Raw genomic sequence first — 25,169 nt, forward strand, 5'->3', positions numbered from 1 at the left:
GGGGTGTCTATGAACGGGGAGCACCCAGCAGAAGAGAACGGAGAGCCACTCGGACGGGAAACACGGCACCTCCGTGTTGTTTATACAGGAAGTCAGGGAATATTAAGGCGGTAAACCCACACAGAGCACAGGAGAGCAAAACGGACAATTAAACGAGATGCTATTCAGACTTTTAATCACCCGCCACCGAAAGGCAAAGGCAGAGACAATAACGTCTCAGAGTGTGGGTGTGTCTGTCTGTCTGTTACCAAAATATCTCATGAAGCAGTGGACAGATTTAAATGACGCTTGCAGAAAACAATCACGAAATAAACATCTACGGCTACTTAACTTCTGGAGTCGACCACATTCAAGATGGCCGCCACAACCAACTGACTACAGAACAAAAAAAGAACTGATTCAGTTCTGCAGCTACTTTAAGAGGTCAACAGATTCTGTCTTTAACTATTTGGAGTCAGCTCTGTCTGTCTGTTAGCAAAATATCACTTGAACCACTGAATGTGTTTTAATGAAGCTTTCGGGAATTAAATCACTGGGTTTACAACTTTTGGAGCCAATCCAAAATGGCCGCCACAGCCAACTGACCATAGAGTATGCAGAATTGGCTAAAGATCCAGTCGGTTTTACAGATACTGAGCTAACATTTGGTGTGGTGGTAGCTGAGAGTCCTTCATGACACGTACGCCAACTGTTGGTGTTAACTTCTGGAGTCAACCCTGTGTGTCTGTTAGCGAAATATCACAAGAACCATTGGATAAACTTTAATGAAGCTTTCAGAAAGCGATCCCAGGACGCGCCTCTACGACTGATCATCAGAAGACTGAAAAAGAGGTGCTTTTCATCAGGAATCCAAAAATGATGGCCGAGAGGGAGGACGTGCCATTTTTAGTGATGGTCGAGATCATTTTAATATATACAGAAGGTCCGCTAAGAAACGGATCCACTTAAAATCCTTGAAGAAACTAAAGTCTGGCAGAAACATAAGGTCAACAGCGGAGACTCGGAGGGCTTAAATCGAGCCGAGGGCTTGTTCGCAACACAAAGCTCAAGTTCGCCGTTCAGGTCAACTAACTTACAAGAGTCAAGACGTTCCTTTTCTTTTCTTTTCTTTTCTTTTCTTTTTTTGTCTGACCGACTGAGGAATGGGACCGGTGAGTCAGAAGTGGGATGGGTCCGGTCTGTGCCAACGGACCTAACAGGCAAATAACAAAAAGCTTTAAGACCAACAGTGTTTAAAGGAGAGGTGGGGTGGAAGGGTGGAGGGGTGGAGAGGTGGGGGGAGGTTGTCTGCTGCCTTTCTGCAGCCCGATGTGATCTTCTGAGTCACTACAAGTGGCTCAGATAAATCCCTCTTCCTGTAGCCTGGAGTTGGAGGGTTCTATTCGCTGGTCAGGGAAGAGCATCGGATCTGAAACGCGTGTAGTTTTTTTTTTTTTTTTTTTTAAATCAAATGAGCGGCTGTTGCAAGTCGAGCTCTTTTATTGCGAAGGCAACTGGAGACAAGGACAGAGGCAGCTCAGTAAGGAAGTGGACTCGCACACAGAGATGCTCGACAACTGTCAGGGATTAAAGACGGGGTGACTCCTCCTCGCACACATCCACATTCCCCCCCTATTTCTTTCTGCCGGGTGCCACTGCAGCATCAACAACTCCACGTGTTTTTTTTTTTGTTGTTTGTTTGCTTTTTTCTGCACAAACGGTTCGATGAATCCACAGTTTATTTATATGTGCAGCGGCGAGCCAGACGAGAAGCAGCAGAGTGAATTAAAACGGCACTTCCCCTGGAATGACTGACAATAGCTGAAGCAAGAGGTAGACTTCGAACTTCTGCTATTGATGCATCTAGAGCTTGCTGCAGTGACGCTGCTCATCTGGGACTTTTTCCTCTCTCACATGTCTTGTTTTCACAGATCGGGATTAGCCCCATTAAAACAACATGAGGTGCAGTTACAACCCCACTTCTGAAAAGGTTGAGGCAGCAGGTAAAATGTACATAAAAACCAGAATCCAATGATTTGCAAATCTCATAAACCTGTGGGGTTTTTTTTTTTTGTTATACTAAACATGTCAAAAATTTAGAATAAAACATCGTAAAGTGTTTTATAAATAAGGGGGTGATTTAGTTTTTTTATGGCAAGAACAAATCTCAAAAAGCTTGGACGGGGGCAAAGGAAAGGCTGAAAAAGCAATAAGAAACTGTTTCTACATCTACAAGAATCTGGAGAATCTCTGAGCTCAGAGGACGAGGTCAAAGGTCAGTATTGGATGTTGGTGATCTTGGCTGCATTAAAACCAGGTCTGATTCTGTTCTGGACGTCCCTGCATGGAGTCAGGAGGACGTCCATTAATCCCTGTCTGTAAACCATGGACATCATGTCCTCCGTACTGAAGAGGAGAGGAACCACCCAGCCTGTTATCAGAGCTCAGTTCAACAGCCTGCCTCTCTGATGGTATGGGGGTGCATTAAATGCTGATGGCATGGTCATCAATGCAAAAAATAAAACATATAAATTTTAGAGCAACATCTGCTCCCATCCAGACGTGGTTTTCAGGGAAGGTCTTCCATGTTTCAGCAAGTCGATGTTAAACCTCCTCCTGCCTCCATCCCAGCAGCAGGCCTTCATACAGAAGAGTCCAGGAGCTGAACTGAGCCGCCTGCAGTCCGAACCTCTCACCAGCTGAGAACATTTAGAGCTTCACGAAACAACAAATGAACAGCTAGAATCCTCCGTCAGACCAGAACGGGTCAACATCTCCTTTAAACCCTCCAGCAGCTGCTGTCCTCAGGTCCTGAACGTTTACAGACTGATGGTAGAAGAAGAGGAGACGTTTCAGAGGGAAACGTGGACCTAGAAGAACTGTTGCCATAAAATTCAAAATGACCTTTTTTTACTTCCTAAAAATAGTACAATTTATTAGTTTAAACATCCGATATATTCAGGTCCACTGTGATTCAAATATGAGTTTATGAGATTTGCAAATCATTGCGTTCTGCTTTTACTTGTTTTTCTTTTTATACAACGTCCCAACTTTTTTGGAACTGGGGTTGTAATTCTTAGGACTGCAGGTCTTTATATCGCCTGAGACGTCAGAGTGACTATTTTTGCACAATGAAACTTCGAAAGAAGCCTGTCCCGAGGCATGGAAGCAGATTGCAAAGACATTAAATAATTATTATTTAGTCCCTGCCAAATTTTCCCTTTCCCTCCCTTCAAGAAGACACGTTATGACATGAAAGCCTGAGTGATAAGCATGTGCTGTTGTTTTGTTTTAACCCATAACACAGCTACAGTCAAAGGTTTACATCTACTCATGGTGTGCATGGATGACATACTAATTTAGGACTTTAAATTATGAATTTGATTATTTTTTCCCTCCATAGAATTGGTTGCACAAGTCAGAATTATACATAAAACCACCTAAATCGTTTACCAAGTGGTGCTGAAGGGTGTTGATGTCTTTTAACTTGACAAAATCTATACTACTCTTTAGCGATCATGATTGACTTCAGCTGCCAGTTTATCTTTGCAAACATATAAAACAAAAAAAGAAAACAGGATTTGTTTGTTAGCACTCACTGCACAGATAAAAGCAAACTGGTGAGGTTGTTCAAGATCAACCCAGAAGCCACCAATGAAGCTGGAACCACTTTCAGACCGCCATCCACCCCCCGGCGCCAACCAAGAGATCAGCCGAAGGCGACACCTTTAAACTCAGCCAACATCAGCGTGAACCGAACGCCTCCTTGTGCCGTTTTTTCCGGTCAGCAAAGGCAAAGATTCAAGCCAAAGAACCTCGCACCCACTGCCAAGCACGGTGGCGGTAGCGTCATGCCGGAGCGGTGCGGGCTGCGAACCGCAAACCGCCTCCGGGCTCTTCGAGCTCGCCTCGAATCGACAGCAAGGCGGTCAGGACTTCGGCTGCAAAAAAAAAAAAAAAGAAGCGACTCGAACACATTTAGAGGCATCGGCGTCCAGGACTGGACTCCACCAAACCTCCAGAGGTATGAAATCACACCCACAGGGGGCAACATTTGACCCCAAACGGCCACCATAAGGCTTCTTATTCACAATTTGAGCCAAAAAATAAAAAAGTTTGAAACACAAGGCAGTGGTCTACAGTGGAATGAAGCAGAAACATACAATTCAAAAAAAAAAAAAAAGAGGAAAAAAGATCCACAACAACATGGCGTTTAAGGAAGCCAGCACAGGATTAAACAAAAAACAAACAAACGAGGAAGGCAGTCAGGGCAGGTAGGAACAGGAACAGGAACAGGAAGTAGCTCTGAGAAACACCTGCACCTCAGGTAGACGGCCTAAAAGTAGTTCATAAAAGTCCGAACAATTTAGAAATAAGGAGAAGAAAAAGTGAGACGCTCGGAAACGAGTCCAGGGCGGACAGTTTTAGTAAATAAATGCGAATAAATGAGCGGGGTTGTCCTCGCTGAAGCGCTGTTAGTAGACAGAAGCACACGGTTGGTGTCGTGTTTGGGGGTCTAGCTATTAAGTTCAGAGGCTTCTGGAATAACAACAACAAAAACAACAACAACAACAACAGGTGTCAGCCCCCTCGGCTCTTCCGCTCACCTTCGTGTAATACAGCATCCACAGCTCGTACAGCCTCTCCTTCGATGCCATCCCTCCACCTCCTCGGTGGCTGCTCATGTCCTCCCTTTTCGGGTTGTTTTTTTTATTTTATTTATGTTTTTTTTTTTTGGTTCAGCTCACAAAACAGGGAAAACCGCGTCTTTCTGAAGTTGTCCGCCGCTGGAGGAGGCACGGGGAGGCGGTGGGGGAGGTGGCGGTGGAGGAGGAGGACGCGACCCGCTCCCGAGAACCATTCCTGCGGAGACGCACGAGAGAGACCCGGAGCAGAGAGGGGAGAGTCCACAAGTTTTTATCCGAGTGACGCGAAGCGGGCGACGGCTCCTTCGTGGTGCTGGTGCTGGTGGGTGGAGGTGGGGAGGTGGGGGTTGGAATAGTAGCAGGTGTTCACTGATAAAACGCGGAGAAAAATGCGTGGAGACGCGTCATGATGCCCGGAGAAACACCCCCGACCGCCGCCGCCGCTGCGTAAATCCTGCCGGAGAGGAGAGGAGAGAGAGGAGCTCCCCCAGGGGAGGCGACGGAGGCCGTGAAATCCAGCCCTCCCGGCCTGACGGCGGGGTTCGGAGAGGCGGGCTGGAGCCGAGTGATCACCAACTCCTGCGAAAAAGAGCAGAAATTCGCTGGGAAGTTGAGTGTAAGCTGAAGCTCCCACAGGTAGGTAGGCTGGGTGCTCTTAAAGGGACAGGCGCGCAAAAACAAACAAGGCGGCGGGCGACACCAAGTGAGGCAATTTATGTGTCGGAGGGGGGGTCGAGTGTTTCTTCATTGTAGCAATGAATCATATGCAGTTAGAAAAGCCTGTTCATTTCCTCTCGAATGGTGCAACATTTGTAATGAAAAATAAATAAATAAAGACGGGTTGAGCCCATGAAAAAGTTGCCAAATCTTCCCCACAGAACAGCTTAATCTGCCGTTTACTCTTGTTTGGTGTTGTATATAAGCATGGCTGAATAAAATCTGTGAAAGCAAGATTCGTGGGCTATTTAATAATTGATTGGTTTAACAAACAGGTTGTCACGGTGGCGTGTGGAAGAACCATACGCAGCCTCCTCGTGCCGCTCACCAGCTCGGTCAGGCCTTACGACACAGTCTTTACCCGTCCACACACACGTCCGTACAGCACTTTACTATATTTCTGCAACGCTAACCTGAATAAGTCGTTCCGTGCAGTCTAACGCCGATGGGGCACACCGGAGCTCACGAGGGACACTTCCACATCGTGCTGGAGGACGACCGCCCTAACTGCTGAGCCACAGCCACAGCCACCCCGATGGCGTCCAATTCTTCCACCAGCCAGCGTTTGCTGTGACTCAGTGGTTGCGTCTGGAGGAGCCTATCCCACAGGTGTTCCTTCCTCTCCCAGTCCCAAATCCTGGAGGTAGCTCCACGGGGGATGAGAGTTGCCATCTTGGAGGATGGACTCGGCCCAAGACTGTGGAGAAATGAGACTGCCTCTGGTGAAATGTTAAAAGAGGGCAAGTCTGAACAAACACATTCTGCACAGTGTCTTCAAGCAGACAAAACATTTATTTTAAAGCACTCCCAGTTCCTGACAGTATGACTGTTCCTAAGAGCAAACATGTAAGTTTCAAATTATTTTATTTTTGCTCCAATTATGTTCAGTTTGCTGACGTATTTTTTGTGGTACCACACCTCAGGGTGTTTGTGATAAATCAAGGAAGACTTCTCTTTCTAAACACCTCACAGAACGAAAGAAAACATCCCTATCTACAGACTTGCACTGAGTGGATAATCAGGGCGTATTATTTTTTAAATCTGGCCTTTTATCTAATCTGTAACTAGTTAATTTGTTTCTCAGTTGGCCAATATTTCAAGTGGCCATATATCTTTATGACCATTAAAACAACAAGGTTTGCATTTTCACTGACAGGAAGATGGACACAGTGAAGTTTGAGGCAGCTGTAAACAGAGAAATGACCTACATTCTTAAACAACCTGACTCTATGTGTATAAAGGAAAGATAATTTTATATATATACGCTAGTATTTGTTTCAAAATGTATTATTTTGAGTAATAGCTTCTTTGAGAATAACACTGTGTCAAACTGCAGAGGTTAAAGCCACGGATGAGGAGATATTTCACACCAAAACAAAACAACCCCCCCTCAACGATCGGGGCCAGCAGGCCAAGGCCGATCGATGCGCTCGGCGGGCCTCCTGCTCCTCCAGGTCAGGGCGGGGAGTCGAGTCCAGAGCGGATCGATCGAGCGGCACCGGGCGTGCGGGGTAAACATGGAGCAGAACGTGGGCTCGCTTCAGGAGCAGGCTCGGAAGAGAAAGGACAGGCTAAAGGCACTGAGAGATAAAAAGCTTCACGTAAGTTTCGTCCCTGAGTTGAGTTTCTGATCAGCTCAGCGCACCTGCTAGAAGGCGCTTCAACGAGGCGATGCTAACGGAGTTAGCTTGTAGCTAACGTTAGCATAAATGTTTTTTTTGTGGCACTTTGTCTTGTAACTTTTCAGTTCGCCCAGAAGCGTGTATGATGTTTTTATATTTGTAAATGTTATTTACACCAGTGAAGTTTAAGTATTATTTGTACTTTTATGCGTTTGTTTTCTGCCCATGCTAAGTTAGCCAAGCTAACGTTGCTAGCTCAGACCGAAATGCAGCCGCTTGTGACAATAGTCATTTGTTTTGTTTACACAGTGATTTGCGTTTGCATGTAATCTGTTTAGATAAATCTATGTGTGCACGGCGAAACGTGCATCCTGCAGCTCATTCCTGGTGATTCACATTCGTGTTTGCATTTCAACCTTCAGGGTCTCAGTATTTCACTGAGTAGCAGAGCTAATGCTAATGATGGAGAATTAGTGTCTTTGTAATAGATTGTACACCAAATTTTAAAGAATATCATTAATTATTTAGTGCAAAACAATACGTTTTTCTAATTAAAACCTAATTTTGCGGATCTGCTTTGGTTAAGAGTTCTTTAAATAGAATTTTAGGGGGTTTAAAATACTTTTTTAGGGGATAAATGCTTCTAAAATATGACACATTTGTTCAGTTTCCTCCAGTCTCTGGGTATTTCAGCTTAAGTGTTGTTTTGAAGTGTTTTTTTCCTTCTTATTTATGACACTCATATAATTAGTCAGGCAACAGATTGATAGTGCACATCATCCTTGTAAAAAGCTATGCACACAGAACATTTAAACATTCTAAACAAGGATTTTTTAGCCCTTTTGATTACAGAAAACCCCCACATTTCTTCTGTTTGTGTCTCATTGTGTTTAAATCAGATGATTCTACGACAGAGAGACTAAGGTCAGCTCAGATAAGAACGATAAAGTGATAATGCGATGACTGCACTTTAACACAGGAGGGGTTTGTTTCCCTTTCCTTTTACAATAAACAAAACAAACCAAAAGAACCTGAAGATGGTTTCTCCTCTTCCCGAGGAGAGCATAAACGAACCACATCTGAGTTTATCCGGTTCGGCTTCCTGAAAGAGTCAAATGTTGTGGTCAGCTTGTCAACAATTACTTTTTACTGAGCTGTGGAACCAACCTGTGATAAATGTCTGGTTTATCGTTGTTAATTAATACAAAATGCGTTTTATATCTCAAGAAAAACACACCTTGAAGGACAGAAATGTGTAAATTAAGACTGTAACAAAGATGCATATATCAGGTACGAAGTGAAGCAATTAATAATTAACGTCACATTTGCAACAAAACCCATAATATTTAAGATTCAAGGTGTTTGTTGTCATGTTTCGAAGCTGGAAACACTTGTCCCTGAGAGATGAAATTCTCTGCTGTCCACAATGATCGCCCCGCAGGAGAGTTTAGCTGACTCCGATCAGCTGTTTGGAAATATTTACACATAATTTATTTTATGTTAGTTTTTTTAACAGTAATAGAACATACAGGCAAAAGTACCAGCCTGTATGGTTCCCCACTTGGGTCGCAGGTCGTCAAACTTTAAAACGATGGCAGCGCTCTGCTTCACCGTGGAAGGAACCCCCTGTTCGCTGTGAGTAAATGCTGAACTTAATCTGGTAGCGAAGTTTGATAAACGCTTGTTGACATTCCTCAAGTCGGTAGCTGTTGTCCTTTTTTTTTTCCTTTTGCTGCACTTGAGTCGTGAGTCACTGCCCTGAATTGTTCTAGCAGGTGGACAGGAAGCCTCTTCAGGAAAATGCAGGCTGGGAGGGGTTCATTTTCCTTTGTTAGATTTTCACTCGGGGGTCAGTATTGTGTGTGTGTGTGCGTTTTAATTTCTGCCACTGTGTCCTATAAATTATTTGCATGGCTGTTTATGTGTGGACAGCTGGGAGAAGGTCACAGCCTGCGCAGCATTGTTGTGCGTGCGGCACATTAGCTAATTTGTTTTCTGCAGCTCGTTCAAGTTACGGCCAGAAAGCGCGGCTCTTTATTTTCCAGGCCCATTTCATTTCGTCCCCGCGTTCGTTGTCGACAGCCTCTGAAAGGGTTGCTACCAGAGGCAGAGAAGTCCAAAATGTAAATTTGTTATTTGACTCTCAAATCACGGAACAACACAAGAAGCGTGTCGCTCTGTTTGTCTATGCAAACGCTGGCCTACATATGTCCTCCACAAGAACTAAAAATGAGTCAACGCATATCTTCAATGAAAAAACCAAAACCCAAACAAGCTCATTAATCAGTGCACATTGTTTCTATCTTTAACAGGGAAAAGGAGCATAAGTTCTTGTTCACTGTAGAGCTCAGTGCTGGTTCTTGTTGTGAGAACACGCTTACCAAAATAAAAAAAATGTGCTTAATTCTGGTGGTATCTTTCAGGGGCAGGAGCAGGAGGACGGGGAGCCAGAAAACAAAAAAGCTGCGACGGAGGAAAACATTGAAGAGAAGCACAGGTCGGTTTGCTTGCTTTGTACCATATCAGATAGTTGTTTTATTTTTTTTTTCTAAATTAACACTATGCATTTGCTTCTGGGTTTTCTTTCTATTTCTCCACGCCAAAACGGAACTGAAAGCGATCTCAAAGTTCAGCGCCGGAGCCTTTATCTGCCCTTCATCTCTGACACCAGCGCGCGCCTCGGTGCCGGGCCGCGAGACGCCGTGTTTACTCTGGGGCTGGACTACAGCCTTGCGCCGTTCGCTTGCTCAAATATCCCGCAGCTTGCTCAACTTTTGTGTGTAGCTGTTAAAGAGGGAGCAGCCATCTTTCCTGTCCTACAGGACCTTTTTTTTTTTTCCTTTCCATTGTTTATATGTAATGACAGCTCTAACTGCACCTGAGGGAGTGCCGCCGTATTCTCTCCCCGTCCAACAGGACAGATCTCTCTCATGAGGGTAAAAATAGCCTCGGGGTTAAGAACGTCCGTTTTGGAGTTTGTGTGAAACGAACGCGCCTGGCCTTTTTCTGCTCTGCGTTGGGAGTGTAGTGTATCATGTGATTGGCATTAAAGTTTCATGGGAGGTCGAGTTGCCAAACGGGGGCAGAAAAAACAACAACAAGAAGAACAAAAAAACCCCACCACGTCGAGGTTAATTCTGTTCAAGTTTGTGAATTGTTGCACACAAAAAGCTCTCCAGTTTGCATCTTTATAATGCACGACTCCTTCAAAGTCTGAGAAGCTCAAACTACACCACGCAGCTTTTCCTGTTGCATCATGTTAGGTGTTGCAAAGACTTCTGTTTTTTTATTATTATTATTATTATAATTAGGCAAGTAGAGTCTAACTTCTTGGAATTGGCAAAAAAAAGCTTCGAAAGCCTCAGGAGCACTGCTCTTACATGTCAGCGCTCGCAGGCCGAAGGAGAAAATGGGGATCTCGTCCCACGGTGGCGAACCGGGCAGATAGCTGGACGCCTCTGTAAACACTTGGAGCCCTGCTCCCCGCCGAGAGCTCACTCCAAACATTTAGAGAGGGAGAAAGGGCCGCGCTCGGGTCAGCGCCGCGGATTTATCGCCGGCTCGCTTTGATGCCACAGCGGGCCTGAAGTGGAAATGTGTAAACACTCCCTCCAGAGCTTCAGGGCCATTAAAGCTCTCCACTGCCGAGAATAAAACCCCCCCTTTGAAGGCGGAAAATTTACACCTACAGTCTGTTTGTCTTGTCTTTTGTTTCTGATAATGGCGCTGAGGTGGATGGTTTTTTTTTCCCTTATCTCTGTGCCAAGCTGTAATTAATCTCGTCAAAAAGAAAAAAAAGAAAGCTGCTGATTTAGATGGTGTGAGTTTCAGTTTAAATGGGAATAATTCCTAACCAGGTTGGTGACCTCCTCACGTCCTGATCTGCACTAAAACACTGAACGTTTTATGCTCTTTTCTAGGTGTGGAATGATAAACCTCAGAGGAATTTAGCTGTTTTTTTTTCTCTGACACCTGTTGGTTTTGTCAGTTTTCTGCTGGTTCCTCTTGCAGCAGAATTTCCTCATATTGCATCGTTTTGTTCGTTCTCAAACGAAAAGCCTTGTTTCTACGGATGGATTTAGGTTGAGCTCAGCTTAGGTTCTGACTTTTGTTGGAGTCGACCTTTTGAATGGATGACAGAAAAGCGAGGAGGACGGGATGTGACGTGCCTCGGCCAAGCTGGGGACGTCCCGTTTGCTGGTGATTCTCTGCTAAACGGAGGCTTTTAGTCACTCCTCCTGTTTGACCTCAGTTAATCGGTTTAGTCACAATGACGGCGTTTCAGTTTTCTGTGTGTTCCCATGACAGCTCGGCGATGAGACGGGACATATTTCTGCCACCCGATCGTCCAGAGCGACAGGACCAACGCGTGCTCCTGAAATCAGCACAGCAGCTTTTCTCTTCTACCCCTACAAGGCGCTGGGGGAGCGCATGGCAGCGGGAGCCACAGATCTTATCTAGAGCTCCATCAGGAAAAAAAAAATCCACGTTAAGCCCGGAACAGCCGAGACGCCTCTCGGCCTGCGCTCGCTCGACTCTTTTCCTCTGGATCCTCGGCTTGATCTGCTGAGGTGTCAGAGAATTCCTCCCCATGCGTTTTTTTTTTCTTTTTGCCGATGGAAGACGTGTGCGTGATTCAGCATCAAGGGATGAATTTCTCAGCTGCTTTCTGCTCTCCTTAAGGCAGCAGGTGGAACATGTTAATGAGACGCATTTGCAGGAATGAAGGGGGTCATTATTCCCAGCCTTCTTTAGGCAGGAGATCTGCAGCTGTGGGGGGACTGCAGATGGTCCTTCATGTGCTTGAACTATTTGCCTACACTGCCACCTAATGGGCTGTTAAGAGCGTGGCGACGTAACTGGTTTCTCTCCACTCAAGTTTGCTTTTTTTTCTTTTTTTTTTTGTGCCCCCAGAGATTTGAGATTAAGGAATTATACGCCTGAGGATGAAGAGCTGAAGGTGAGGCAGGTGCCCAAAGTCAAACCTGCATCAGGTGAGAACATTTGATTAGAAAAAGGGCTTTAAAAAATGAACTCTGGTTCGTTCTGTGGCACAGTAGCTGATCGTGTTTTTTGGTTGCAGTGGAAGATAAAGTAAAAGATCAGCTGGAAGCAGCTAATCCAGAGCCCATCATTGAAGAAGTGGTGAGTACTCCTTTTTTTGTTTTGTTTAAATCGGATTTATATTTCTGAAGTTTTGCGTCTCAATCGGCTGTTTTCTGTCCTCAGGATTTGGCCAATCTCGCCCCAAGAAAACCAGACTGGTGAGAGCTTATTTTAAAATAAATAAAGAGGTTCCCACCTTTACTGCGTGACGTGTTACAGAAACTGACTGCTTTTAATTCCCCGCCGCAGGGATCTGAAGCGTGACGTGGCAAAGAAGTTGGAGAAGCTGGAGAGGAGGACGCAGAGGGCCATCGCAGAGCTCATCCGTGAGTTTTTTTTTTTTTTTGCCGCTTCCCGTTTTTGCGCCTCATCACAGGCGGTCTGTCGGATAACTGCGCTGAGCCTCCCTGACTCCGAGGAGTCTGGAACTGCCTGATAACATCACTCCTAAAGTCAAGGGCGATCCGCACTTTAAAAATAGGTGCAAGGTTTCAGGGGCTGTAATAGGAGTTTTCTCCTGTTTTTAGGGAGACAGAGATAACCCGTTTACAGGATTTGTTGCACATGAAGATATGTTGGTGCAATATGTTCAACGCTGACCTTTGAGCTGAGATGTTTTAGTCATTGAGTCAGATGGCATGGAGACTTATAGCTGTCATTTTAAATTATCACTGCTGTTTTATGTTAAACACAACAGTTGGTTAAATCTGCAAATTTCTTTTGAGATTTTTATCTTTTCTGCATTGGAAATTATTCTGCTGCCTGCAGGCAGAACATCATAAATCCACTACGTCTTTCTGTTGTACAGGTTATTAATTAAAATTTACCGACAGCGTGGACACATTTTTCAAACAGTCCTTAAAGCAGATGTTTTAAATCTTTTGAAGTGGGGTTCATGGAACGATTATGAACAATTAACATCTTACCTGTTGCAGATAGCTCTTTGAACGACCTCAGCTTATAGAGTTCAATTCTGACCACACAGATGAGCTAGTGGCTACAAGATGTCTGAGGTCAGAGTTTTGAGATCGGCCCCACTCGGACTAGCCATTAGCTCCTCAGTCTGGTCAGAATTCACCCCAATTTCCCCAAATAATCTTGTTCAAAGATGTTAATTGTTCACAAGCTTTCCTTATTTCAGCCCTGAAGGGTGCAGCGGATGAATCAGACTGACTCTGGGGGTTTATTTCTGTCCAGGCGATCGTCTGCGGGGCAGCGAGGACGAGCTGGCCGGAGCGGTGGGAGCAGTCGGAGTGGAGGAGGGAGACTCAGACTGAATACACGATGAGCTCCATTTACTGGGACTGTTTATACACACACACACACACACACAGAGCTCTATATGAAGAGGCAGCTGGTTTCATCGTGCAGGGGGGGTGGGGTTATTATTACATACATTTTGTAAAGAAACGTTGTTCCTGTGACCAGCAGAGTTTTGTTGTTTTTCCTAAACATGTAAAGTAAAATAATGCATTTTTTTGAAATACCTATTGTTGTTTTTATTTCAACTCAAGATGGGAGATACTGGATAAAATATTCACTCAGCATGTTTTGGTTTTGACAGCCTATCCAAACAAGAATAACGAACAGTAACATTAAAAGTATACAGAAACAACTAATAATAACGTTTTTGCTACATTTTCACCACTTCTGAGCAGCCAGTGAACAAAAAGACGAAGTTTAATTTCATATTTATTCAGAAAATAAGCTGAAGTTCACTTTCTAATCGTTATTTAAGCACTCATTGTAGTCACAGCGACATACATATTCTGCTACATTAGAATCAAAAGCTGAGTTTGATTCACTGGGTGATGGCGTGAACAATAAGCTGTGTTTGGTTTGACATTCACTGGCAAGATCTACTGCAAAGCATCCGAACTTGAAAACGCTCTCGTTCTTTTCACAATAAAGTGCTTCTTCTGCCCGCAAAGGGCCAAACCTCTCCCTCCCCGGGGGTGGGGGGGAGCGTTGCACAGTTCCTGACGTACAAGGCCACCTGCTCTCCTCTCCTCTCCTCAAAGCAGCTTCAGTCTGTCCTCAAAAAGCAAATGACTAAAGAGAAAACCGGGCGTTCGGCCACTGCTGCCTTCAAATGTCACAAAACTACAGAAATATGCGGCGTTAAAATGTAACTGAGACTTACTCCTAGACACTACGACTGTCGAACGTATATCACACGGGCGATGACGCTCACAAGCTACGGACGTTAACAGCAGAACGAGTAATGCTGCGTGGACTGAAGCGCCGATGTCGTGATGAGCTCCAGATTCTCCTAAATTAAACCGACACAGTGATCCAAGGAAAGCAGCGAGGCGTTTAGGAGTCGAAGTGGAAGAGTAAATCACTCCTACATGCAGACTATCTGATGGTGACGAGGTGAAGAGTTTAGCCCTTGGTCAGGATTGCAGCCGACCTTGTTGTTATCTTAGCTGTGAAATCTGGCAGGCGGGGGGCCAGCGGTGATCTGCCCCCCCGGCGATTTTAAAGGTCATCAGTCGCACGGCGGTCCTCCAGATTCGATCTTCCTAGCTGCAGGACCCAGCTCCACCTTGCAGACCCTCTGAGCAAACTTCAGGGAGCACAGCGTCTCGCCCACGTTACTCTCCAGAGCGGACACCTTGAGTGGGACAACATCGGGCTCGGCGTGAGAGGAGGACGTCTTTATTTCCTGTAGCGGCTGACGGAAGGCGTGAGCTTACCTGCACCACCATGACGGTCTTGCTGCCTTTGCCCAGCGAGTCCTGCAGTAAGTACGTGAGTCGAGAGTTCCTGAAGGGGATGTGGGTCTGCCGAGCCCGGAGGGCCTGAATGACGTCGCCCAGCGCCAGCAGGGAGCGGTTGATGTTCTGGGCCTCTTTCAGCCTCTCACCCTCTGCGCCGGACTTCCAGACCCTCTCCGAGCCGGCCAGGTCCACCAGGTTCAGCTTACCTGCAGAATGAGGTGGGGAGGGGGTTAAGAGGCGACACGCCAGAGTTTTCATTGTGATTTAAAAAACGCAAGCAGGACTGACCTGTGGTTTTGGATCCAGTGGCGAGGTCCGTCCCCTGGACGGTGATGCACAGCAGAGCGTGGGAGCGCGAGCTGTGCTGGTTCATCTGAGTCCCGAAGGTGATCCTGTTCCTCCGGGCTGTGGCTAAAATCTTCAGAAACAAAATCAATTTATAGAAGCAGCACGAGTAGCGTTTCCCACCAGATGGTGGATAAAACGGTAGAAACCCGCGTCACCTTCTTGATGTGCTGAAAGCTTTTAACTTCTATAACCCTGAGGCCCGGGACATGCAGGTGTCCTGTTCCATCCGGGTTGATCTTGATGTCCAGTTTCTCTCCGTCTTTACTCAGGAGGTCTCTGAAAAACAAACAATGAATGCCTTCATCCAGCGGCAACGATGTGCGAGGGCAGGTTGGAGCAGGAAGCGGCCGCCGTTACCTCAGCACCTCGTTGTAGATCTCCACGGAGCTGACGGTAACCGCGTACGACCACATGTCCTTCCTCTCCTCCATCTCACCGAAGAGGTGCTTCAGAGCTCGCTGGTTAATTCCCGGGTTTTCCACGCTGCCCTGGAAAAACGACAGCATCAAGTCACGAGGTCGATCCTCCATGTTTGTTTTGTGGTTAAAAAATGCGACTAAATCAGGAAAAGTTCCCACTTCTTGCAGCCACGGGGGAATTATTGTGTTCAAATAAGCTTCATTTTTCAAAGGTTTTCGCTTCAAATGCTGAGCGAGTTTAGGAATTTTTGAAAAAAAGCGTCTCGAGAAATGTCAGAAACCCAAAAGGGTTCAAAAATACTGAGGTACAGAAAAGGGGTGAGGCAATAAAAATGTCATTTTAAGTAATTTTTTTTTAAACAGTAGGTTTTGCACCTGAAATATGGTTTATTTCAGAAACTATCATTTTGTTTTTACAAAAACACTTTTTAAAGCATAAAAGTAGAAATGACACTTTAAAGGATGCCAAAATACTGTATAACTAAAACACATCACCACAAAACTACTTCACAATTTATTTTTCTTCTTTTCACAAGCCTCGTAAGTAGACACGTCACGGAAGTTAAATTCTAACTTTTATTCAACATTTAACTTGTTTTGTCTCAGATAAGATCTAAAATAGATACATTTCTTATCTCAGAAAAATAAAACGGGCAGCTCAGCATCAGTTAAAACGCCCAATTTTTCATCTTAAATGTGTAGTTTTGGCTAAACCTTTAACCAGGCCCTGACAGGCCCAAACATTTTGAAACCCTAAAATATGGCCCACGAATAAAAACTAATACCTGTAATATTTTAGATTTGCTCTAAAAAAAAGAAAAGAAAATGAGAAGCCCTGTGGAATAACACCAATGTGTGGAGGAAAGGCTGTTACAGTTTAATCCATGGAAAGTAAAGAGTTTACCTCCATGGTGTAGGTTTTTCCAGAGCCTGTTTGTCCGTAGGCGAATATGCAAACATGATAACCGTCGATGCAGGACGTCACGAGGGGTTCAATCTCCTGAAACACCTGATCAGGCCAAAAACAAAAAAGGTGAGAAGTCTTACACCCCCCACCCCCACCCCCCCACTCTACCTCTTCCTGCGCGGCCTGCGGGTGGAACACTTTGTCCAGCTCAAAGACGCGGCTCTTCCCTTTGCTCAGCACTGCCACCGAGGACTCGTTGTTTGGATCCGTCGTCACGACGACAGACTGCCCGTCCTCGTGCTGGTCCTCCTTCAGCACCGGCTTCACACGGCAGAGCACGCGGATGTTGCCTAAAGAGGGCGCAACAGAGCTCGGTGAGGCGACCGGATTAGGTTTTCTGCGGCGGACTCTGTGCTTCTGGGGCTTTTTTAAAAAAAATTTTTTTTTTATTTTACCTTTCAGCTCCACCAGCTGCTCGTGGTACTTCCTGCGCAGCGCCACCTCCTTCCTGTACTTCTCCAGGAGATCTTTGTTGGCTTCAGACATCTCACTGATGGCTGCTGAAATCTGCCAAAGACAAAAATGCATCCTCAAACTTCCCTCCTCGGATGTATGTTTTGTCTCCAAACACAGGCTGGGAGCTCTGTGTGAGCTGACGCACCTGCTTCTTCGCCTCGTTGACCGCAGCTCCGTAAAATTCGGAGAAGTTTCGAACCTGGCTCCTCAGACTGGCGTAGTCCGTCTTCATGGAGCGTAACGTCGGCGGGAGCGCCGTCAGACGCTTCTGCAGGCCTGATGGAGAGAAGAAGGAACGCTCTGAACAACGAGTCACACACACATACACACACACCTCGGTGGCAGAAAAGCAGAATTCCCCTCTCCTCTCGGAACCTACTGAAGAACTGGTCCTGCAGGTTCTGGAAGTGTTCGGCCGAGCAGCTCGCCGCAGCCCTCACCGCCGCCTCCTTCCTCTCCTCCAGGTGGCCGATCTCTTTCAGCAGCTCCTCTCTCAGTTTACCGATCTCCCGCTCGTACGCTGCGATCTGTAGACGAGTCAGCAGTTTCTCAGCCTGACAGCGTGAGTTCAGCTCTGTAACGACTTCATTCATCAGGGGAACTGATCCTGGTGGTGAATTTCTATTGAGGTGGAAACTTTCTTCTTTTATTTCCCGTGATTTGATAATCTGTACATTACAGAGGCTGTTTCTTTACTCCTCTGAGCTCGTAAGATGTTAATAAGACATTAAGAAAAACATCTTATCGTGTTTAATGGACTTTTAGCCTTCTTTGTTCGCGTTCTTACACCTCAAAAAACAAAACAGACGTCATGCAACGAGGTCTTCATTTTTTCCATGTGCATGAACATGAAAGCACAGATTTATGTGAGAGTAGGTCACTTTACGTTGATTTTGCTCACCTTGTGCTGCAGATTACAGCTGTGTTCATCCGACTTCCTGATCTGCTCCTCCAGCTGCCTGCAGCGCTCGTTCTGATTGGACAGCCGCTCGGTCAGCGCCTCGTTCCTCTGCCTGGCTTTGGTCAGCTGCTTCACCGTGACTGGGGATTCCACTTCCACGGTCTGCGTGACGTACTGGCACAGAACACACACGCCCAGGTGCGTCCGTCAGGTGCGCCTCCACAGCGCTGGGGGACAACCTGATGATGATTTACCTTGACAGCAGGCTCCTTGGCTCGCTCCCTGTCCAGCTCCAGCTGCAGCTCCCTCGCCCTGTCCTCTCGTTTCCTCAGCTCCTCCGCTCTCCTCCACTCGCTCTGTTCGCTCCGTCGCTCCAGCTGCGACAGCTGCTCGGCGCGCTGCTGCAGGCAGATCTCCAGCTGCTGCACTCGGCTGCGGAGGTTCTCGTTCTCCTGGTGGGGCGAAAGCAGGCCGCAGGTTTACGTGAGGCGCGTCCCCGGGGCGGAGCACCGCGCCGAGGCCGCGCCTCTCACCTTGATAAGCATGGTGCTGGACTGCGACGGGAGGGCGGAGAGCTGCTGCAGGAGGCCCTGCGTGACGCTCAGGTTCTGCTTCAGACTCTCGTTTTCGGCGGAAAGACAGAGAACTCGCTTCTCAGAGTCCGTGGCCCCCTGAGGAAACGAGGCGTTAGAACCACCAGTGCTTCTGTTTAAACATTAGCGCTGTATTTTTATTTTTTGCTGACTGTAGAGGAAACGGCTGGCAGGACTCACAGTGGCTGTTCTCAGTCGGGACAGCTCCTCCTCTCGCTCCTCTATGCAGCCTTTGAGCTCGTCGATCTGAAAACGGGAAACATTTTTAGATTTAGCGGAGCGTTTTTCACCCAGACTCCTGTTGTCATTCATTATCAGTGAAATTATTTAATCTAACCAAACTTTTCTTTACCATTAGTTTTCAACCTACATGATTACTTAGGTACATTTTTCTTTGGCTATTTTGGGGAGAACATATATAAAATTTTCAACACTGTAAGGGAGCTCTGATACATCCCTATCGCCACCAAAAGGCAGGTGATCATGTTTTTGCCTCTGTGTGCGTTTGTCTGTCATTTTAGCAAAATATCTCACGAACCAGTGATCGGATTTTAACGAAACCTGCAGAGAGCATCGTTGGATGTATCTCTACAACTCATTCACTTCTGGAGTCAACGCAATTTAAGATGGCCACCACAGCTAAGCAACTTTCGGAAACACAAAAATGACTAACTCGGCTGAAACCCGGTGTGGTAGCAGCCAAGAGTCATCGCCAACTTAAGCTCTGAGCGCCCCCGCATTGTCTGTGATCTTTGCCTGAAACTTTGACACGAGCTGTCAAAATATCTCCCGAACCAAAGGATGGATTTTAATGAAACTCTCAGAAAGTGTATCCACAACGGAGTCGGCCCAATGCAGGATGGTCTCCTCAGGCAGCTGAACCCTAACAAACACAGACGTGGCTCTAACTTAGTCAACTTTAAAGATACGGAGCTATGATTTGGCGTGGTAGTAGCCGAGACTCGTACTCTGAGCGCTGACAGATCGGGCAGTATCATGTGCCATCAAGGTTTGAGTAAAAAACGTCATTTTTTTCGAGGTAAGATGATCTTAGTTTAAAAGGTGGTGGGTGATGTGCATCCTTCAAGGAAAGTTTATGAATGTAAACTGATACTATGACAGAAAATTAGGTGAATTAGATTTAAGTAGACCTCAACTTGGGCATTTAATACGTCATCTACAGACCGCAGGGAGCGTTTAGTCTGAACTGATTGGATAATAAGATGAAACTGCCAACCTGCTGTTGGAAGGCTTGTATCCGGGCGTGTCTGTCCTTTTCCTTCTGCTCCAGCTGTGAGTGCAGCAGACGGAGTTCTCCCCTCAGTTTGCTCCTCTCTCCCTGCAGGCCCTGCAGAGACTCCACCAGCCGGTGAACCCCAGCAGCCTGCGGGCCCCCGAGGCTGCTGCACTCACCTGGGAGACAGGAAACAGGAAACAGGAGCAATTACCGTTTCGTCACATTCTCGGCTGTTCCACCACGGTCCTAACAGGCCGCAGTGAATAAACTTCTGACTTTCTTTAACCTACTTGAGAACAATCCCCCACAGCACCGCCGAGAGCCGGCAGGTCTAATATTTATGACCATTAAATATGCACTTGCCGCGAGGCTCCTTGGCGTTACCGTTAGCGCCATTGTTCCTTTTAAAACGATGAACTTAAAGACCTGAGTAGGACTGACGCAAGTCGTCAGCCCAGATTCATTTTAAATGGGGCAAGTTTTCTTTAATGGTCCGACCTGAGCTCGAGCAGCACGACAAGCGGTATTTCCTGCATCTCGGAGGTTCGCCGGGCTCTGTCACCTCTTCTTTTCAGTCCGGGGGTTTGAGGCTGACGTTGCAGACGCAGCACGTCTGGTTTTGTGGTACCGCGGGAAACTAATACCGCGAATGAAAAGGTTAAAGCTGAGCATCAACAGTCTGCAGAGGCACTGAAAAAGGATTGGACATTTGAGAACAATCAGCTTGAAATGATGCCAGGAAATGTAGCACACACCTTCGGACTGAACAAATAAAAAACCTTCAAATTCTGAAATGTTCACTGGATGCAGAACCATGTGTTCGCTCAGATTAAACGCTCACAGCCGAGCAGGGAGGTTGCTCACATCCTGCTGCTTATTCATAATGCACCGCATCACTCAGACCTGCACTTTGCATTACATGGCAAAAAAAAAATCACGATAAGGAAAACAAACTGAACGGCCTCCCAAGGCTGGGGACCTCGAGCTATTTTTAAGCCCAACACGTTCCCACGTGCTGCTCATGGCATGTGCCAGACCTTGTAAGCCCGTTTAGAGCAGATAAAACGTCGCCGTCAGCCATGTTTTATTCATCTCAGGAGGGTCGCGGAGATCCTTGTCCGCTGGCGGAATCCTAACAGGCGACTGCCTAAACGTTCCAGCGTATCGAGACGCGTGTAACCCAGTTTGAGTCGTCGTGAACGCACAGGTTCCTCTGAGGCTGCACCTGTTATCGAGCTGAACACACACACACACAGGAAAGACTGATGGGTTCGGATCAAAGATCGGATTAAATCTGCTGTCTGAAGCGGTGAGGTCCAGCTGCACAGAGTTTGTCTGGTTTTCGTGACCTCATACACACACACACACACACACACACACACACACACCTTGTAAATTAAATCAGTTCGCTGCTGATGGCTGTGTTCTTCGACAAACAGGGGGGAACATTATGTTCCCTGGTTTAAAACAGGTATGTAAAAATAAAACAGAAATGCAGAGATGATCTTATCCAGAAACATTCAGTCTACCTTCAGAACTGGGCTGTGTGAAAACGATTCACCCCCTTAGAGGTTTCTTCTGTTTTTGCTTTTTTTTTTCCTTCTTTTTCTTGGTCACATTGAAATATTTTAGATCAGCAAATGAGTTTTAACATTAAAGATAATGTGAGGAAATACAAAATGCAGTTTTCAAACGATGATGTCATTTATGGAAGGGGAAAAAAAAGCCATCACCTGACCCGATGTGAAAAGTTACTGCACCTCTCGTTAAAAGATGGATTAACTGTGAATAAACCACATTTTGTTTTTAGAAAGCCGAGTTCAGTTTCCTTGCCCGGTTCCTGTCAGTCCTGTAGAATCAAGAAATCACGTAAAAAGAGCCGAGAAAACACGGAGCTGTGCTGAACCTTCCCAGGAGACGATAGCCGACCAAAATCACTGCGAGAGCGCGTCAACGACTTGTCCAGGAGGTCCCAAAAGAACCCGAGGACGGCATCTGAAGCCCCGCAGGCCTCGCTCGTGTTCATGAGTCAACAGACGGAGGGTAAAAATGGCCTCCGTGGGAGAAACTCGAGGCGAAAACCGCCGCAGAGCAAAGACGACACAAAGACTCGGCTCACATTTGCCAAAAATAAAAACATCTTGATGACCCCCCCCCAACACTTCTGGGAAAATATTCTGTGGACTGACGAGACAGGAGTGGAACCTTTTTGGAAGGTGTGCGTCTCGTCGCGGCTGGCGTTTCGGGGAAAAAGAACATCGCACCGACAGTCAAACGCGGCGGCAGTAGTGTGATGGTCTGGGGCTGCTGGACGACTTGCTGTTTAGGGGACAGTTAGTTTTTCCACGCGGGGCCAGGTTGGTTTGGATGGCTTTGTTTGAAAACTGCATTCTGTGCTTTCTCAGGTTACTTGTTTGCGGATCTGAAACGTTTAGTTGTGACAAAAAAAAGGGCAAAAGCATTTTTCCATCCTTGCGCAATGTGCCATTTTCTTCCTTTACAAGGACTTGACCTTTACGCCTCATTGGTTTTATGCTCCCTGCACAGCATGGGAACAAAAACTGACCCCCCCCCCCACACACACACTCACACACACACACACACTCCGCCTCACCCTCGCTCGGCGGGCCAGGGCTCTGTTGCTGGCCGATGGCCTCCTCCAGGCCGCCTATGATGCCGTTCTTGTCCCGGAGGCGCTGTCGGTAAGAGGCCCGCAGCGCCTTCATCTGGCGCCGGTGCTGCACGCGGTGCCTCTTCAGCTGGACCCGGTACTGGTCGGCTTGCTGCTGCAGCTGCTGGAAGTGGGAGTACTGCTCCAGGAAAGTCAGCAAGTGGGACATGACCGCCACCAGGGGGGAGTCTGCCAGCTGTGCGGCGCAGAAACGCACAAAGGAAGGTTATCGGCCGAGCAGAACAGCTAAATGTACGTGTTGGAACCAGAACATTTTTACCTTTCCTGTTTCCAGCTGAACTTCAGAGGCTCTACTCTTCTCAGCGTCCTGTTTGAAAGACAAAAAGGCCGCCAGAGGAGTACATGCCGGGAGGCCGGAGGTGTCGTCCTCGTCTTCGTCGCTCAGCTCATCGCTGTCACTGCTGCTGCCTGGACGGCGTCACACGAAACGCAAAAATAAGAGGACCAGACGCACCAAAGCTTTGATTAAAAATCACAGAAGTCGTTCACATGAACTTACTCGAGTCACTAAACCGAGCGCAAGCTTTCTTCCCCGCTTTGGGGGCGTGGCCATCTCTCCTCCTGCTCCCTGTTTCCATGGGAACAGGTCCTGGCTCCTGAGCGCAGCATCACATTTTGAGGGTCAGACAGTAACACACACACACACACACTTAGAAAAGAAATACACAATGCAAACACAGACATGCGCACTAGTTTGTGCAATAAAAAGCCTTTTTTTATGGAGCCGCCTGGAGCCCAGTTTCTGTTGCCAGTAAATAAATAAATAAGACAGATGATTCCTGAGGATGAACATGAAAGGGCTAGACGTACGTCTGGGGAAGCTCCACATGCTCCCTCCTCTTCCTCCTCCTCCTCTTCCTTCTTAAAGACAGTGTAGAAGATGTAGACTAAAAGAGAATAGAAGGCGTACATCTCCACGCCGTCCGCGAGCCCCTGGAAACGACAAAATTAATCCACCGTCTTTAAAATACAGAAGCATGACAAGTCTTTTTTTCTTTACATTGCTATTAAAAAGCATCATCAGAAAAAAATGCACGAGGAGAAAACCTTTCCCTACGCAACAGGACTCAACCGCTCCACTCCGTCAGCCTACGTTCCCCTCATCTGTCTGTACCTTTTTCTCAAACGCTTCCTCCTTTTGGACGACGGCAGTCGGTGGTTCCAGCCCTTCCTCCGCCAGGCTCCATCTCTACCGTCAGCCCAAAACTCACTCTGTCTGTCTCTCTCTCCCGTCTCGACCCCCCCTGCCGCTCTGCGCTCCTGCAGCTTTTTGTTCTCAGAGCTGCAGAGGCATCCCTGCGCCGTGCGCGGCTCCTTCTCGTCGCCTCTCCTCTCCACCCGTGCTCCATCTCCACAGAGCATGCTCAGTGCGCTCCCCTCTAATCCGCTGCAGTGCCCACGGAGGCAGCCGCGGAGCGAGGAGGGAAGGAGGCGGCGGTGAGGCTGACGCTGACACTGCCGGTCGGAGTTAGAGGTCAACCAGGAGTTTTTAAGCTTACTCAGGGAAAAATCTGAAAGGGATGGAAACATCGGGGTGAGCGTCACTAAAACACATCTCAGGAATCTAATGGAAAAATGCAGCAGAGATGAACTTTTTGTTCATTTTTTTATTTATCTGAGGTATCGTGGACATGTTTCCTGTTAGCAAATAAGAATAAATTTATATATGGGAACAAAAAAAATCAAAGAAAACACTAAAAATGAAACTATAAAACACTGAAATGTTTGCTGTCAAGTTGAAACGCGCCCATTAAATGACATCCCATGCTGAAAAGGCACCACTGTCCTCAGGTTCAAGAGAAGAAAACGTTCCAGAAATCCGCGCAGGGCCACAGATCCTCGTTCTCACACGCCGCAGTAAACCAGCTGCCAGGAAACCCAGAGAGACATTTCGCAGCAAATCTCTAAACAATCAGGAGCTAACGGACACCAAACTGTGGCGGTGAGCTGAGAGGCATTTCTACAGGGATACTTCTGCAGAACGTGAAGTTTTCAGGTCCTGCTGCGGCTCTTAAATACGTAACACAAAAACTGTTCGCAGAACGATGCTAACGAGATGTCCACAAGCCGATAAAAATCCAGGTATCTAACATTCTTTGGAAACTGTAACACTTAACTCCCTTTCTATTCACAGTTAAATGGTGCTGCTGAACCTAAAGATTCAAATATTACCTCTCATGGAGTATTCTTATTATTGTTATAAATGTAAGGCAACTGTTACCCATCTGGTCTTTAAAATAAATAAAAACAAGAAAAACGTGTCGTCCTTTCTCAGAGACAAATGTGACGTCCTCTGTGTGTCAGCACGTTATTTCAAACTCCTAAAAATACAGCTAATTTAGAGGAACGGAACATAAAAATCCTAAATTCGTGAGCTTTGACAAGTTGAAATTAGGCACAATTATGTCTTGCTTTACTCATTTTTTGAGTTATGTGTTTGATCCTTTTTAACTATCAATAATCCACATATATTCTGTGCAACAACACGGATTATTACAGATTGAAATGTTTGTTACGTCAGTCAGTTACATCCTGAAGAAACTTGTGGAGAGCTCGCGTTAAAACCCAACAGCCGATCGACAGCGACCCCTTTAAAAGCCACTTCACGGCTCCTGCAGCACCTGGAGAAACGAGAGGAGCGAAGGCGTTCGTTTCGCCCCCCTGTCCCAGGAGCACCGGGAGGCTGAGGGCCACGCCGCCGACGGCCCCCCAGGCGTTCCCGGCGAACAGGCACGCGATCAGGCAGCAGGACAGAGACAAGAG

General features: G+C 46.7%; 3 protein-coding genes across 5 annotated transcripts in view; 1 reads left to right on the forward strand and 2 right to left on the reverse strand.

The window, feature by feature from the left end:
* Positions 1 to 5,894, reverse strand: part of nbeal2 (neurobeachin-like 2) — a 43,326-nt gene extending 37,432 nt beyond the window's left edge. The window contains exons 1-2 of one of the 3 annotated variants that reach the window (XM_037980183.1): positions 5,756 to 5,894; positions 4,587 to 5,204 (exon numbers count right to left, since the gene is read on the reverse strand). In XM_037980183.1, coding sequence (XP_037836111.1) covers positions 4,587 to 4,664 — 78 coding nt within the window. In that variant the 5' untranslated portion in view covers positions 4,665 to 5,204; positions 5,756 to 5,894. Of the gene's footprint in view, positions 1 to 4,586; positions 5,205 to 5,755 lie in introns of those variants that run through there. The other 2 variants (XM_017426501.3, XM_017426503.3) reach the window with 2 other exon arrangements.
* Positions 5,895 to 6,136: 242 nt separating this feature from the next.
* On the forward strand, positions 6,137 to 13,554 carry ccdc12 (coiled-coil domain containing 12). Its single transcript, XM_017426507.3, has 7 exons — positions 6,137 to 6,943; positions 9,388 to 9,461; positions 11,879 to 11,958; positions 12,048 to 12,109; positions 12,194 to 12,228; positions 12,320 to 12,396; positions 13,268 to 13,554. Exons 1-7 carry the CDS (start codon positions 6,767 to 6,769, stop codon positions 13,345 to 13,347), a joined length of 585 nt encoding a protein of 194 aa, XP_017281996.1. The 5' UTR covers positions 6,137 to 6,766; the 3' UTR covers positions 13,348 to 13,554.
* Positions 13,555 to 13,744: 190 nt separating this feature from the next.
* On the reverse strand, positions 13,745 to 23,658 carry si:ch211-257p13.3 (kinesin-like protein KIFC3). Its single transcript, XM_017426506.3, has 20 exons — positions 23,521 to 23,658; positions 23,217 to 23,339; positions 22,906 to 23,002; positions 22,666 to 22,814; positions 22,329 to 22,581; positions 19,715 to 19,890; positions 18,658 to 18,723; positions 18,418 to 18,555; positions 18,139 to 18,336; positions 17,885 to 18,058; positions 17,363 to 17,510; positions 17,129 to 17,259; positions 16,923 to 17,034; positions 16,636 to 16,817; positions 16,465 to 16,569; positions 15,499 to 15,629; positions 15,297 to 15,417; positions 15,082 to 15,211; positions 14,770 to 14,999; positions 13,745 to 14,687 (listed from the first exon to the last, which is right to left on the reverse strand). The coding sequence occupies exons 2-20, from the start codon at positions 23,316 to 23,318 to the stop codon at positions 14,562 to 14,564; spliced, it is 2,769 nt and encodes a 922-aa protein (XP_017281995.1). The 5' UTR covers positions 23,319 to 23,339; positions 23,521 to 23,658; the 3' UTR covers positions 13,745 to 14,561.
* Between the last annotated feature and the right edge of the window lie 1,511 nt (positions 23,659 to 25,169).

The sequence above is a fragment of the Kryptolebias marmoratus genome, linkage group LG16 (genome assembly GCF_001649575.2).
Source record: "Kryptolebias marmoratus isolate JLee-2015 linkage group LG16, ASM164957v2, whole genome shotgun sequence".
NCBI classification, from domain to species: domain Eukaryota; kingdom Metazoa; phylum Chordata; class Actinopteri; order Cyprinodontiformes; family Rivulidae; genus Kryptolebias; species Kryptolebias marmoratus.